At 51.9% G+C, this 16,098-nt stretch overlaps 1 protein-coding gene across 1 annotated transcript in view; it reads left to right on the plus strand.

Annotated features, from left to right (window-relative positions):
- The first annotated feature begins 440 nt into the window (after nt 1-440).
- SRRM3 (serine/arginine repetitive matrix 3) overlaps nt 441-16,098 on the plus strand; it is a 34,030-nt gene continuing 18,372 nt past the window's right edge. Inside the window, 6 exon segments of the mRNA XM_039848929.1 lie at nt 441-698; nt 6,113-6,214; nt 14,581-14,709; nt 14,816-14,896; nt 15,442-15,471; nt 15,922-15,984. Coding sequence (XP_039704863.1) covers nt 466-698; nt 6,113-6,214; nt 14,581-14,709; nt 14,816-14,896; nt 15,442-15,471; nt 15,922-15,984 — 638 coding nt within the window. The 5' untranslated portion in view covers nt 441-465.

A 16,098-nucleotide genomic window follows, 5' to 3' on the forward strand; every position in this document is an offset into this window, starting at 1 on the left:
AAAACTAACGAATGAATATTCCTAGGGGCCGATATTGTTGCCTGAAGAGTTGCAAGCAGGTGTGTGGTAGGGTCTCCTAGTTAGACCCAGGCATTGGTTCAAGACAGAGAAGGCTGCCCTAGGTGGTTACTAGGTCCCTAGAGATGACTCCATTCCAAGCCAAGGGCCCTTAGAGGCCATCTGGGCCGGCCTGCATCCACCCATCTCACAGATAAGGAAAGCCCAGTGTCCAATTCCCCTCATGTCCCGAGGTGTGACCCAAAGATGCAAACTTGCCATCCGCCCCCTCTCCTCAGCCTGAGGGGAACCTGAGGGGAAGCGGATTAGAGCCATGAGTGTGCCTTTAAATCTCCAGGATTAACCCGCGCACAGAAGAGCTTAGCAGGTGGCCGAGAAGTGACCATCCCGCCTCGTGTTTGTGTCCGTCCCTTAGGGCCTAGGCCAGCGGCTCCAGGGCCAGCCGCTATGTCCTCCACTGTTAACAACGGGGCGACCAGCATGCCATCCACGCCCGACGCTGCGAACGGCTTCCCGCAGCCCGGTGCCTCCTCGGGGAACTGGCCGCGGGCCGAGGAGGAGCTGCGCGCCGCCGAGCCTGGACTGGTGAAGCGCGCGCACCGCGAGATCCTGGACCACGAGCGCAAGCGGCGCGTTGAGCTCAAGTGCATGGAGCTGCAGGAAATGATGGAGGAGCAGGGGTAAGCGTGAAGGAGGCGGGGCCAACGGGGGCGGGGAGGGGCGGAGCCAAAGGGCGAGGACGGGGCGGAGCTGGGACCCGGGTGTAGGCGGGCAAGCGTGGCAATCCTAGAGCTGAGTCAGGCAAGAGGCCAGAGTCTGAACTATTGGGTGGAACTATTTTAAGAACAGCCGAACTTTTGTTCATTTATTAGTTTATTAAATCGATAAGCTATCTTGAGCGCATGCTCTATGTCAAACTCTGAATTGGACTCAGATTCACAGAAGTCAAGGAGACAAACAGCTCGTGCCTTCCAGAAACATCCAGTCTGGTCGGGGAGAGAGGCATTTAAACATCAATCACAACTCAAGGCCTCGGTTTCCCCTTCTATAAAGTAGGTGGATCAAGCTGCCTGGATTCTGCCAAGCAGGTGGGGCAGCCAGTCAAGAAAGCACAATGAGCCCTTGCTGTGTGTGAGGGCTGCTTCTGGTTTCTGCAAAGGAATTTAGATTTTACCTTCTTTAGTTCAGAGCTAGTCACAGGGGCACGCACGTGTGCCAGGCACGGTGCTGGGCAATGCTGGAACCCAGAGCTGGATTGGAATCACTTCCTCAAAGTCCCTCCCCATCTCAGAAAGGAAACAAGCACGTTAACCAACTCTACCACAAAACAGATTAGAATCATGGTTATCCGACAGGAAAGGGCCGAGTGCTTCAGGAGCTTAGAGGAGAGATTCTGAGAGGAGACGTTTGAATGGACCTTGAAGGAGGAGTAGGACTTTGTCCAGCTGAGAAGGAGGGGTTGTGAGAGACCTCTCTCGAAAGTCTGGGGAAGATGGAACAGCCCTCACACATGGAGCTAGAGGCAGAGAAACAGAAAACAAAGCCTATTGGTTTATGCAGCTCCAAAGAAGCTGGTGGTCCCAAGGCTCTCTTTTGGATCTTCTCTGGGTACTCTGAAACAAGCGGGCTGGTTGTGGAGGGAGTCAAAGTTGGGAACAGGGCCTGCTCATCATATATGCACTATCAGTGAGCTGAGAAAACAGAAATGCAATGCATGGGATTGGGCATGGAGCCCGATGGGGGCAGAGACAGCCTACGTAAAGCAGTGCTTCCAAACCACACTTTTGTCTGTCCACCCAGGCCTCTTGGCCTCCCCAAGAGGCAGCCAAGATGTGGCTCATTGTTCCTGTGGAGCCCAAAAAGTCACTGAGGCTCAGACAGAGACAGTCACCAGTGGAAGGCCATCAGGAAGGCAGGCCAAGACTGGGCCTGGGTCCAGGGCCACTTGTGGTGTTTATAAGGGAAAGAAAGGGGCATAGGGACTTGGTGTTTACCTCCAGCTGGGGATCAGGTTGGGGAGGGGAGAGTTTCTGCCGAGAGAGATGGATAGTTGGAAGGCTGCTGAAAACAAACCAAAAGGAGGCTTCCAGCTGGTACTGAAAACAGGTTTGGTGAGCAGTGGATGTGGGCAGAGGAAATGAGATACCCAGGGCAGAGTTGAGTAGGGGCTAGGATGGAGTATCTTTCTGCACAGAGAGCCCCAGGACCTTAATTAAACCTGCAAATCCTGCTGAGTTGGGCAACTCCAGGAGTGAAGGGAATGTGGGCAGATGGAGGTGGTTAGGGAACAGGAGGGATGACTGGGACAGAGGAGGGAGGGCCAGCCTTCAGGTCTTTATTTTTGGAAACTACCCGCTACTACTCACAGAGCCCCAACCCCTTCCTGCACCCCTTTCCCCTCACTAAGCCCCCTGGTCTTCACTGAACTTTCCATTCCGAAAGCCCTCCCCCTCCAGAGCCCTATCCTTTCAGGGAACCCCAAGGCCCCTCCCTCACCAAGCTCTTCTCACTCCTCAAGCCTCCTCCCCCTGGCTGAATCTACTGCTCTTCCGTGAGACCCAGCCACTCACTGCACACGGGAGGGTCATTACCAGGTGCGGGCAGCCTCAGGTAGATGGGGATGGCATTGTGCCATGTCCTTAGTGTCAGTCCTCCGGCATCACGAACCTGTGCCTCTCTGGGAATCACCCACTAGGTCTCCAGATGTTCAATGAGGGCTTCTTCCCTCAACCCAATCCCTCACAGCAAGTGATCCTTAGATTGGAGTCTCCCACAAATCTAGCTCTCTAATCAGCATCCTGTCCCCTCCCATCTTATAGTGGCAGCCTGGTGGCACAGCCACTCTGAAACTCAATAATCTGGGCTTCCAGCCCAGGCCTGTGACTTTGGACAAGCCACAATTACTCACCCGGAAAATAGGAACACCTGCCTTCCAGAGTTCTAAGGGTCCTGTAGACTAAGGCACGTACAGGGCTCCTTCACCCACCCAGTCCCAAGAAAGTGCTCCACAAGCACTAGAGACCTTTGCCCTGTTATCAAATCCAGTCATTAATATCCATTTCTAGAAACACTGGTTCATTCGCGTTTATTTACCAGGTTCTCAAGCATTTGACAAATATTCCCACTAGTCACAGGAACACACATTCTTTGGACCCATTAAAAAGCAATCCTTTCTTTAATATTGACGGATGGATGGCTAATTCACTGGTGATTGACGCTGCATTTGGAGTCACCCTCCAGAGCAGTCTCTGAGTGTAGACTGCCATCACCATGGGGATGGGAACAGAGCCCCCAGCCTGAACAATGTGATGCTCCCACACCAGCTAGAAACGTCACCGCACCTACCCTACCCAGGCTCCTTTCTGTGAGGACATGGTGGTGGTAGCAAGGTGGACAGAGCAGGCTCTGCCCATAGCTGAGCTTGAAGCTTTGAGCTTTCCCCTCTCCCTGTTCTGTTTCCTTACCTATAAAATGAGAATAGTGAGACTGCCCATTCCCTCAGAGCTACGGTGAAAATCAAATTAACGACCAAGGAAGGGATTACCTAGGAGGCCTGGATCTGGGTAAGGATAGGTGGAATGAAACATTTCCCACTCTGGGGACCTCTTTTAAAATTCATTGCCCCACCCCCACCCCACCCTAGCCCCAGAGGGTGACCTAGGAAGTCCCAAAAACAACAACAAATTTGGCACGTCATTCTCATAGAGTGGAGTGGGGACAGAAGAGCCAGAATGGCTGTGGCACTGAGATAGACATCACTGTCCTCCCTATCCTCGCTCACCTGTCCAAGTCCTTGACTTTTATTCTGAGGCTTTGGCCAATGCCATCCAGGCCTCCTGCATGGTCGTATGTTGCCAGGTGCTGCCACTTCCACAGAGAGTGAATGATTTGGGTACCAGCCTCCCTTCCAACTCAGCCTTTGCCTCCTGGGAGGGCAGAGAGACAAGGCCCAGGTGATTCCTGACCGGGGACCACGCTGACCTGGCAGTGTTCTAGGGTGGAAAAAAGCAGTGAGCCTGGGATAGCTAGACTTCCATTCCCACCACTCTGGGACAAAAAAAAAAAAAATCCTCAGTCACTACAATTTATTGAGCACCTATTATGTGCCAGGCACTTCACAGAGAGCTTGGTGAAGTTGAATTTGAGGTGTCAGCACAGTGTGGCCTAAGCACCAACCCCCTATACACAACCTCCCTGTGATGGGGTGGGGAGTTGGAAAAGATAGCCCTCTCCCCGTGCCAGGTAGGATGCAATCCTCCCTATGGTGGGCCACAGGGGTTCCTGAACCTGCAGAGGGTCAGACCCTAGCTGGGGGTTAGGGAACACCTGGTTGTGCTCCTCATCTATCCCCCCGCAACATGTTTAATCAGTCTTCAAGTCCCAGCCATTCTCCCATCTAGACAGTTTTTTGTACACTTTCCCCCTCTCCACCCTCAGGCCCACTGTCTAGCTCTGACTTCACTATCTTCTGCATGAACCCTTGCAGTAGCCCAATGCCAGCCTCCCTGCCTCCAGGTCCCTCTCCTTCAGCCACACAGCCACCAAAGCCATCTTTCCAAAATGAAAATCCAACCTTCAAACTCACCAAATGCCTCTCCATCACCAGTATTAATTTATCAAAAATTTTGAGTGCCACATGTGGCAGGTAATTTGCCCAGTGCTGGGGACACAATGGCAATCCAGACAGACAAGGTGCCTGCCCTCAGGGAACTCCCAAGCCAGTGCAGAATACAGAGGAGTCAACAGATAATGACTTGCACATGAACCACCTGCCAGGATCCAGGATGTTCAGGTTGCTAAGGAAACACAAACATCAGCAGTTAACCTGATCAGGGGTATCTATGCTGCTGTAAACATCCCATGAATCACATCTTTGTGCTTAGCCATGATTATTTCCTCACGGTAAACCTGGAAGTTAATTTATGAGTCAAAGGTTGTGTTCATTATTTAAGGCTTTTGAAAAGAATTGCCAAATTGCTCTCTAAAAAGGCAGGGTCAGTCCACAAATGCTTGTTGAAGGAGGGGAGGAAAGGATTGCAAATAGAAAGAAGGAGAAAAGAGATGGGGTTCCTGAGAGGGAACAATGTACCATTTTCATGGACAGGCTAAGTAAGGGGAGGGGCCTGGGCCTGCTGTGTGGACAAAGAGTGAATGGCGAGTGGATGACATAGAGCAGACAGGACCACCGTTGCTATTAGCCACCGTGTTTTCTGTCCAGGACAATGACCTACAGCCCAGAAAGGAGAGAGGGTGGGGCCTGGGACCCCAAGATTCATTCACCAGTAGCCACTGGACACCTGCTCTCTGCCAGGCACAGGGCAAGGGACTGGGTGAGCAAAGACCCCCCAACCTGGGCAGCATTGACACAGGCTGGAGAGAGAAATGTCAGAGGAGCTGGGAAGCTGGGACAGAGCTGTCACAGTGGTGCAGTGACAGAGGACGATGACTGACCCCAAGGTGCGGTACCAAGGATGAGGAGTAGAAAATTTTGGACTTCCGTCCTTAGCCTGAGACCTAGGTCAGGGAGGGAGGAGAGAGTAGAGAACTGAGGACTCCATCTATCCCCCACCCCTAACCAGCACGGAGGGAAACAATGGATCTAGCACTGGGATTTCTAGCAAGCCACTCGGCAGCCTTGCTCTTGTAGAGATGGGGATACTCTGAGGGCCTCCCAAGGCTATTGTAAGGATCAGATGTCCTTGAGGCCAGGAAAGCAGAAAAGGCTATGGATTCTCATTTCTCTCCTAAAATGAGTCCAAGGAGTGACTGCAGCCTGAATGTCAGGAGGAGGCCAGGAAGAAGGGTGCAGCCTCACCCAGTCAGTCTCCTCACATCTGCAAACAACTCTTCCTTTAGTTTATTGATTTGTTTGGCTGTTTGTTTGTTTAGTTGGTTGGTCAGCTGATTTGGTACTAAGCGGGCGGGACTTGAGCTTCCCCAAAACTGAGAGCCTTGCTTGGTGGTGTGACCATGGACACAACACTGCAAGGCGGAAAGTGCACTTGTGCCTGGGGGCTGGTGCTGGGCTGGGGTGGCAGGCAGGAAGGGAACCAAAACCAAGATAGCAGCCCTTACCCTCCTTGCACTCCTGCAGGTACTCAGAGGAGGAGACCCGGCAGAAGGTCAGGACTTTCCGGCAGATGCTAATGGAGAAGGAGGGAATGCTCACCAGGGAGGACCGGCCTGGAGGCCACATGTGAGTGCTGCCTGTGTTGGGGCAGGGGAAGGGAGGATACAGGCTCAGGCAGCAGCTGGGTGCCGGAGGGGCCTTTCCAAATGCTCCCTCTGGGGTTTGGGAGGTGTGGTGCACGAAGAAGAGAAGAGAGACAGGGACCCTGTCCGCGGGAAGCTCCAGCTTGGCTCAGGTGTAAGGCAGGGGCTTCTGGGCACTGGGGCATCACGGAGGGCCTGCCTCTTCAGCCCCAGGTTCTAGCTATGGCCCAGCAGTGAGGGAGGCAGCCCAGACCTCAGCTTAGTGAATTCTGGGCTGCAAATCAGGAAACCTGAGAAATGTTCTGACCCCAGCATTGTCACTGGCTGACAGTGTGACCACAGACTAGTTCCTCTGCCTCAATTCTTACACTTGTACAATGGGCTCCAGAGTAAACACATACACTGGAAAGTAAGAACCAACACACCAAATGCCATTGCTAGCATGGCAGGGAAAGAGAACATAGGCTCTGCGGGGCTCACATCTCTGCACCTGTCACAATGCAGGAGGAACACCGGTGTGCTATGGGCCCCCAAGCAGGCTTTGGATCAAACAAAGAAGTTACAGGGAGGTCGGCTTTGTCTCAGATTAGAGAAGAACTGGGAACCACTCAAAACCATACAAAATGGAGCAGGCTGCCATAGAAGGGCAGGGCCGCCTGTCCCTGAGAGTGTCTAGGCTTGGCTGGGTGGCCGGATGCCGGACAGGCAGTGCAAACTGAGGGAGTGTCATTGAATCCACTCCAATCAGCCTTCCCCTTGCTAAACCTCCATGTGTCCACCCAGTTCTGGCATCCTCTGCTTCTCTGGCCGGAAGTAAAACAGGTTCAGTGAAAGGCTGGGGTAAACACGCTGGTCATTTCCTCCAGAGAAGGACTAGTTTGGGTATCTTGCTGAGGTCCTAAATCTCTGCACCTTTACTCACACAAAAATAAAACAACAGCAGCACTTTCTGAGAGGTTTTCATTGCTGTTGTCTTGAGGGCAAAGAGCATTGCGGTAATAATGGACTTCAATGGGCAGTAGGTGGGAAGCTCTTTCTGCAGATCATATGGACTGCTGGGGGCTCCAAGGGTTGTGGATTCCCCCTCTTTACTCCACTTAAACCTCCCCTTTCTGACTTGGGTAGGAGCAAAAAGCAGAGTCAGAGCAGCCTCAGGCTTGTGACCTGGAAGAGCCAGGCTCAACAGGCCTCTCTCTCCTCCCCATTGGTGGTAAGAGGTGACGCTACCACCAACTCATTCTTCCCAGCCTCCCAGAACTCACAGTGCCCTTCAGCAACTCCTATGCCTTCCCCTTCAGTGATGTTGCAAAGCAAGGCCAGCCTTTCTCTTCTTTTCTCAAAAATCTCGACAACCAGATTCCCCCTTTGCTGCCTGCTCCACATCCTAACCCAAAAGTCTTGGCCTTCTGACCAGTGCCACCACAAAACACCCCAGGGCTCCTCTGAAAATCACCTGCTCTTCTTGCCTCTTCCACCCAGTGTGGGGGTAGGAAGCCCCCTCTGACTCTACTTGCCACCTTCTCTGGCCCTTTTCAGCACAGGCCTGCCCTTCTTCCCACCCCTGGGCTCCTTCCTCTTACTCTAATTCCTGTCCTTCCTCAACTCTGCTTTCTCCTCCGGCCACCAACCCACATTTTTCTCTCCTTTCTTAACCAAATTTCTGTAGAGTATGTGGCATGCATTATCTCTACTTCCTTAAGCCTTGGAGATCTGGCTTCTTCTCCCCACATCTCCTGTGACCTGCTTGGGTCATGGCCACATGAGTCCTACCTACCATGGCCCATGCTTCTCTGCAGGCCTGACCTCTCTGGCAGGTGCCACCATTGTGCTTCCTCTTTTAGAAACCTGCTTTCCCCCCTGGCTTCCAAGATGCAGTTCTCCATGAGTTCCTCCTGTCCCTCTGACAGCTTCTGCTATCTCCCTCACTCCTGCTCACTCCCCAGATGTTAGTTCCCCCCAAGGTTCTGTCTTGTCCTCGGGTCCCTGGGGATCTCATCCCTTCCACAGCTGGAACTCTCTCCTGTTAGTGGATGACTCTCAAGTCTTTTCCAGTAGTCTTGATCTTATCTTTCCTTGAATGAATGAATGAATGAATGAATGAATGGTGTATTTAATAACTGGAACATACTGGAAAATATGCCATGGAAAGGTTGCAGTGTCTCCATCATCAAAAGAAATGTTCTTGAGGATTGCGCTGCACGCCTCACCCTGCTAGTACAGTGAGGGAAGAAGAAAAAGGAGGGGAAGATGTGCCTCCCGCTCTCTGGGTGGAAACACAAACCTGAAACCTGAAACCTGAAACCAGGAATTGCCGGCAACTCCTGACAATGTGGCTGAACTATTCAGTCCTTTGTGTGGGGGACATGTGGGACAGGCTAGGGTTGTCAGTCAGGAAAGGTTTCTTGAAACAGGCAGCGTTTGGAAGACTCAATGTCAGGGAGGACTCCTGCTCTGTAGGCAGGGGAGAACAAAGACTTGGCAGGATCTTGGGATGCTACTAGAATGTTAGCTCCATGAGGTCAAGATCTTTGTCAGTTTTGTTTACTGCACCTAATTTCTGGTGCCTAGAACAATGCAGCTTGCCAGTTTTCCTGAAGCTTCAGTTTCCTCCTTTACATAGTGAAGAGTTTCCACCAGAAGGCTTCTTTTAGCTCAGGCAGCCAAAATGGTGTGAAAATAGCACTCCGAACAGTGACTGCAGCAAACTAAGGAGACTGATGGTGCACTGGATTACTCAGGGGCTGGGAGGAGCTGTTTGTGGTGCTGAACCCAAAGCCAAAGGCAGAGAGGTGATGGAGGACTGGCAACAGATTGGTCACGTGTTTGCCTTCCTGTGGACCTTCGCTTTTTAGCTAATGAGTGTGGAGTAGTGAAGGGAGAGTGTGGGCTCTGCCATCAGACACCCCACCTGTCCAAACCTCTAAGTTAAATGCTAACCCGCTGGGCTCTGGATCCCAGCTTCACCAGACCCCAGCTGTGTGACTTGAGCAGGTCCTTGGCTTCTCTGGGCCTCCAGTTCTTTACTTATAAAATGGAGATATCTGTAGCTACCTAATAGGATTGTTGAGGAAATTAAATGAGACAATGAGTGTGGGTGTGAGGAATAGTCGCTAGCACACAGCAGACATGCATCACTACTAGATGATCACCACCGCCATCTCAGTCATCTCAGGCTACTATAACACAAACACCATGGACTAGTAGCTTATCAACAACAGAAAATTATTTCTCACAGTTCTGGAAGCTGGAAGTCTGAGATGATGGTTGGGTTCAGGTAAAGAATGTCTTCTGGATTGTCGACAGCTACCTTCTTATATCCAGAAATGACCAAAAGAAAGCTAGCTAGCTCTCATACCTCTTCTTATAAGGGCACTAGTCCCATTCATAAAGGCTCCATCCTTATGATCTAATTATCTCTCAAAGACTCCACCTCCTAATACCATCACATTAAGATTAGAGTTTCAACATACGAATTTGGGGGGACACAAATATTCAGTCTGTAACAACCACAATCCCCATGATCACAGGGAGGTCTGGCAATGTCGAGAACTAGACTGACCTTAACTTATTCCCCTCTGCCTGGCTGTCTCCACCCCCTCTGCCAACTGTGGGATTCTCTCAGGAATCTATGAAGCCCTCTCACCTAACAGCCCCTATGCTCATGACTTTGGCTTCCTTACCCTGATACTCCACTCTGACTCACTGGCTGGTAATTTGAGATGTAGGGAAATTCAATGCCCTCTTAGAGGGAGATGACAAAGAAGAGACAGCTAAAGGGTCTCCATACTGTCAGGGAGGGGTCTGATTTTAACCCTATAAGGGCACATGACACCTCTCACTTAGGAAAGGGTCTCAACAGGGTCAGAGTCACTCCCAGAGTTTTTTTGTCCTCACGAATCATCCTTTCTCCTTAAGTTAATTAACTGGCTTGAGTGACAGTCTCTTGTGACAGTCCTTCCTCCAGTCTACCCTCCATACTGGATACCAGAATGTCACACTGCTGCAGGATCTGGACATGATCCCATAGACAGTGGGAGCCAGTGGAAGGTTTTGAGAAGTATGATGTGGTCAGACAGGTGTTTGAGGACTGCCCCTTTTGGAAGATGGATCAGCTGGGTGAAACTGCAGGGAGAACAGTGGGGCAGCTGGCACTCTATTCTGGGGGAGAGAGGTGATGGAGAGAAGTGAGATCTCAGAGACATTGAGAAAGAACACGCTTTTGTCCTTGGAAATAATTGATGTGGGGAGTCCTATTTTGCCCCCAGAAACCATCTATGGTTCCCCATCATCCATGCAATTGAGTCTGGACTCCCTGGCCTCCACACACTAGACCTACCCTGGTCTCCCACTCTCAACATCACATGGCAGCCAGCCTGACCTGCTGGCAGTTCCCTACTAGGCCCTACATGTTCTCACTGCCACACCTTTGCTCATACTGGGCCCTCAGCTTGAAACATCCTAGCCCCTTCTGCACAGGTTCAAAATACTCCATCATCCAAGGCTGCCTCTAAAAACCACATGCCCACATTCCAGGATAAAAGTAAAACCTGACTTTTTGGAATACATACAACGTTTTCTTTACTTCTTGTGGCTGCTATCAGTTCTTTTTTTTTTTCTTCTCACTCTAACAGACAACAACTTTTAATAATAATTGTTTTCATAGTTATGTAATATAACAAAATGTTTGGGAGAAAGGATTTATAGAAACAAAATTCCTAAGTTGCTAACACAGTGAGCAAATTCGTCTTTTTTTCTATGCACCTAATTTTATACATAGTGTGATCTCTCTGTGCTTCAATTTTTTACCTATAAGATGGGAATATTAATGGTAGTACCCACGTCAGAGGCTTCTTCTAAGCATTAAATGATTAAATGAGACAAAAACATGTAAAGTGCTTAGTGCCTGGTACCTGCGTTAATAATTATAATATGCAGTGTCATATTTTTGCTCTGTATTGTGAGGAGCTAAAGGAGAAGAGGCCCCAGGCCTGACTCAACCTTGTTTTTACCACCACGAACCCCCCACCCCTTTCTCCAGGCCCAAGCAGGCCTAGCATGCTGACTGTGTGAATGAGCAAAAAGGGCAGAGCCACCGTCTGAGATCTGCCCCTCCTCTGTTTGGACTCATTCATCTGTCTATTGGCCAGTATGCTCCTGGATAATGGAGAACAGAACCAGTTAATTAGCAAAACTGCTGTCATGAGAAAGAGTATGTGACAGGCGGTCTTTTCCCAAGTCAGAACCTTGCCCATGGCAGCCAGTCCAGCATGTGTCCCGTATGGTGCTGTGTTCAACCTCAATACTTTCTTGGCCCCTCTGCTATAGACTCTTTGGGCCTGCTTTGGTCAGCTCAATTTGTTCTGTCACAGGGAGGAACGCCTACCCTACTATTCCATGGACATGGTGAGAAGTAAACTAGATCACAAACATGAACTTAAGAGCAGAAAATGTTAAACAAATCTAGAACTCAGCTCACACACTCACAACTGTGTCTAGAAAGTAGGGAGGAAACGGCTGAGCTAACATCTACAGCAGGGAAGTCCAGCCAGCCAGGTCAAGGCTGTACTGTTTGCACATGACTTGTCAAAGCCAACTGCATAAATGAACTTACATTTTCTACTTAAAGGTCCCAAAACCATGGGGATGTTTCCTCTCTGGGACTCAGTTTTCTCATTTGTAAAATGGGGGTCAGTGCTGTTTCTCTAAGTGGCTCTGCATTTGTAAACTGCAGAGAGCTGTTTAAACATTAGAGAACATTATTGTTAGTGATATTATCATCCAGGAAAGGCAGAATAGGAGAACCCAGGGTTCTAGCCCTGGGAGATCTGCAAAGCAGATGTAGTGGTACCAGCCCCACAAAGCCAGTAAAAGAGGCCTCAGCCTACGCACATTGATATCCCTGGAACGCCCAGAACAAGTCTTTTCAGACGGTTTTGAAACCTTGTGCCTCCCCCTGAGCAGGATACTCATATCCTATGCCTTTCTTTCAATGCTCTCAAGTAAACCTCCCAAAAGGGACTGAAGAATGAGAGAGGCCAAATGATAAGGCCCCAGGGAGGGAGGATGGGGCAGAAGAGAGGAAGTGCTGTTCCTGGGACAGAGGAAAAAAGAACAGATGTCCCTGGGGGTGTGGCCAGCAGAACGAGGAGGGCACAGTGAGGGTCTGTCAGCGGCTAACTCAGCTGGGATGTTAGGAGGCAAGCAAGGATCCCTGCAAAAGGCAATGCCCAAACTGAGCTATTTTTTTATTTTGTGAATAACTGTCCTCATTTTTGTGTCTGAATAAACAGAAGCCCCTCCTCCCACTGACTCACCCACACAACGTCAGAGTGCCCTTAAGTTTTGCTAAAGGCTATGTTTTATATGTCAGGTATTTGTGTGGCTGAGGGCTTGGGGGAGGGGGAGATGAACCCTGGTAGGGTGGGGGCTGGCTAGGTGGAGGAGTTGGAGATTTTAGGCACAGGAACAGGAGGTGGGAGGCCACCGGCTTTGGGAAGAGGAGTGTGGGGAAGAGCAGAGAGGTTTGAATGAAGGGATATGGGGGTGTTTGACTCTGTGGGGGCAGGGAGAATAATATGAGCCTCCTCTCCATCACCCCAGAAAAACCTCCTGTGCTACCTGGGTGACTTCAAGGCTGCCATGCCAGGTTGGTGTTTAGGAATTGAATGACATTCTTGAGATTTAAGATTAGCAGATTAGTGGGTGATCTGCTGGAGATTTGCTGCTGAAAATTTTTTTCCCTCAGTAGTTGTAGTCTGCCTGCCTTGCCCTGTCTCTCTTTCATGTGTAACAACTGCTTTTCTCCCTGGAAGAGAAGGTGTTGGTTGATGTGTGTCAGACAGAGGCTCCTCGTCTAACAATGGCAACCATGTGTGGGACAACAGGAGCTTCAAAGACAGAATCTCACTTAATCCTCTCCTCAAAGCTGGGATATCCTTTTCCTCATTGAATAGATCAGGACCTCAAAGCTCAGTGAGCTCGATGCTGAACCTGTCTGAGTCCAAAGCTCACATCATGAGCTTTGCCATCCAAGACTAGTCCTCCGTCTCTTGGGGCAGGAACAGAATGAGCAAGGTGAATGGCATCCAGGAGTGAGGGTGGTCGGTTCTGCTGAAACCAGAGCTGAGCCTCCATCCGGGAGGGGCACTGTCTGAGCCAGCATGGAATGAAAAATAGAAGGCAGGGGGCACCACCCTGGAGCCATTACTCTGGAGCTTGGTCTTTGGAGGGTTACTTTTGGGCTTGTTCAATAAAAAACAAAGTTGCACAGTGAGAAAACTCTCCCCAAAGCCCTATAACGCAGTTATCACTTTCATCTTGGAGAAGAGGCTCCGAGAAGGGGAATGACAGGCACCAGGTTACACAGTGACTCAGGGACAGCGTGTGATGAGGGCATATTTGCAGCTTCAAAGCTCATGGGCTTCCCTTAAGCCCAGTTGCCTTTTGGAAAAAAACATCATTCTTCAAAGTGCCCACAGGGTGCAAACATCTGTGACAGAAGGCTGGGGGCTCCTGAGCCAGGAGCAGGGACAGGAGGGGGGTCCCTACCGAGTGTAGAGGAGTGCTCTGCAAGATGGATGAGGTGTATCGGAGGTAGGCAGAGTGCTGGGGCTCGAATCTGCTGCCATCGGGCAGTGATTGATGACAGCCTGGCAGCAGAAGAGCAAGGAGGCCTCCGGAGGCTGCAGACAGAGGGTGAGGAGAGGCTATGAATACTTCAGAGAGGCAGCCAGGGCTGGAGGAAGGAGGGGCGCAGGGGAGGGAGCCATTCAGGCAGGGGTAGGTGGCTCAGGGACTTGGACAGCAGGGTTAGGGAAAGACATATCAGTGAGGGAGGGCGCTCAGTAAGGGAAAAGGAAGGCTGAGGAGGAGTGGGCTAGGAGAGGGACTAGGATAGTGAGGTTAAGGGGGACAGGGATCGAAGAATGGGACTCAATGAGGGAAAAGGGGCTGGGTGAGGGGGAGTGGGGCACAATGAATGGGACTGAGAGACAAAGAATAAGGGGACTCCCGGAGAAGAAGGGCCTCACTCAGGAGAAGGGAGCTCACTGATGAGAGAGGGAGAACTTAGAAGGGGGATGGCTAAGTGAGGGGGAAGGGCTCAATACTCTTCTCTTTCGCAACATATAACACCGTTGAGGCTGGGGAGCCTGTAGCGGAGGCTCCCTGTTCGGTTCCGCACATCCCCGCCTGCCCCTCTAGGGGTCGAGGCTGCAGATCCCAGAGCCAGACGTACCCCGCCGACCTTGAACCGTGCGGGGAGGGCCAGGCCTGGAACACTGCGCTGAAGGGGCAGCGGGAAGGCCCGGCCCGCGGGGGTTGGGTGCTGAGCGCCCCTGTCCCCAGCAGCGTGGCGGAGACCCCGCTGCTGCCCGAAGGCGCCGAGCCGGACTTGGAGTACGCGCCCTTTGACGAGGACGACGGCCCGGTGGACTGCGACTGCCCCGCCGCCTGCTACCGCGGGCACCGGGGGTACAGGTCAGAGCCCGGAGCGCCTCGGGTGAAGGGAAAAGGACAGAGCGGCGTAGGGCGGGGCTGTCCCACCCCCTCACCTCCGCCCCGCCTCTCGCCCCTTTTCACCCAGGACCAAGCACTGGTCCAGCAGCTCGGCGTCGCCCCCTCCCAAGAAGAAAAAGAAAAAGAAAGGCGGCCACCGGAGGAGCCGGTGAGAGCGCCGCCCGACGGCGGGGAGCGGGAGGGGCGCGGCGGGTCCCCGCAGGTGTCCGCCTCTCGGACCGCAAGGACCCAATGCTGCATTTGTCAGCCTTCCTCGTTGAGCCCTGCTTTCCTTGCTGAATCCCTCCCCACTCACTGTGCTACCCTCCAACAAAATGCCCTCCCCCTAACTTCTCCCCTTGCTCAACCCACTTCCCTTTACCAAGCCCCTCCCCCCACTGAATTTCTCCTCTTCACCAAGTCCCCTCCCCTCACTGAGTCCCCCACATTGGCACTCACCAGTCCCAGAACAAGACACACTGACCCTGCCCCTGTCTTAGTCCACCTGTGGGGTACCTCTCTGCCTTTCCCCAGCGGTCGTGCATCCGTCACCACAACTGCCAGTGCCCTGGGGAGGGGGGTTCGGCTGGGTCTCGTCTTTGCTTTCCCATCTCTAGATCCTCTGCCCCTGTCCTGAGTGAAACCCTGGCAAATATCTGGGGCCCCAACTAACCCCTTCCAACTGTCTGTCCTTCTTTATTCCCTGGCCCTCAGCAAAAAAAGAAGACTAGACTCCGAGTGCAGGTCAGTGATGGAGGCGGGCAAGGATTGGGGGAACAGGGAGGTGGGTATCTATGGATGGGTAAGATTCCAGGGCCTTCCTCCAGAGGCAGGAGGCCTGGCACCTCAGGGTCTGGACCCTGGACACCACCAGCTTTTCCCCACAGAGGCCAGAAATTCCATTACAGCCTCTAACTTTAGGTTTGAAACAGTTCTCTCTTACAATGCCAAGGGGACTGGAAAGATGACCCTGTGACAGACAACACAGGCAGCTCCATCAACTACCCTTTGGGACCTTGTGGACTCTCTGGGCATCAGTTTACTCTGTACAACAAGCAGCTGGCTTTATGGCCTGGAATCCCCTTTCCACCTTCAGTGTCCCAGGCACCCAGTCTTGCCCAGCCATTTCCAGATGTCCCACCCCCTCCTAGGCCCCAGGTCACTAGAGCCCATCTCCCACCCCTGTGTTCACAGTTGTGGGAGCTCCTCACCTCTGCGAAAAAAGAAGAAGAGTGTGAAGAAGCACCGCAGAGACAGGTACCCTCCCTCCCCTGGGGCCTTCTCTCACTTCCTTGGGGCCCAGGACTAGGGCTCTGATGATCAGTGTCCCTGAGTCACCCCAAGCTGGTTCAAGAGAACCCTTTTATGGCC

The sequence above is a fragment of the Pteropus medius genome, unplaced genomic scaffold (genome assembly GCF_902729225.1).
Source record: "Pteropus medius unplaced genomic scaffold, Ma_sr-lr_union100, whole genome shotgun sequence".
NCBI classification, from domain to species: Eukaryota; Metazoa; Chordata; class Mammalia; order Chiroptera; family Pteropodidae; genus Pteropus; species Pteropus medius.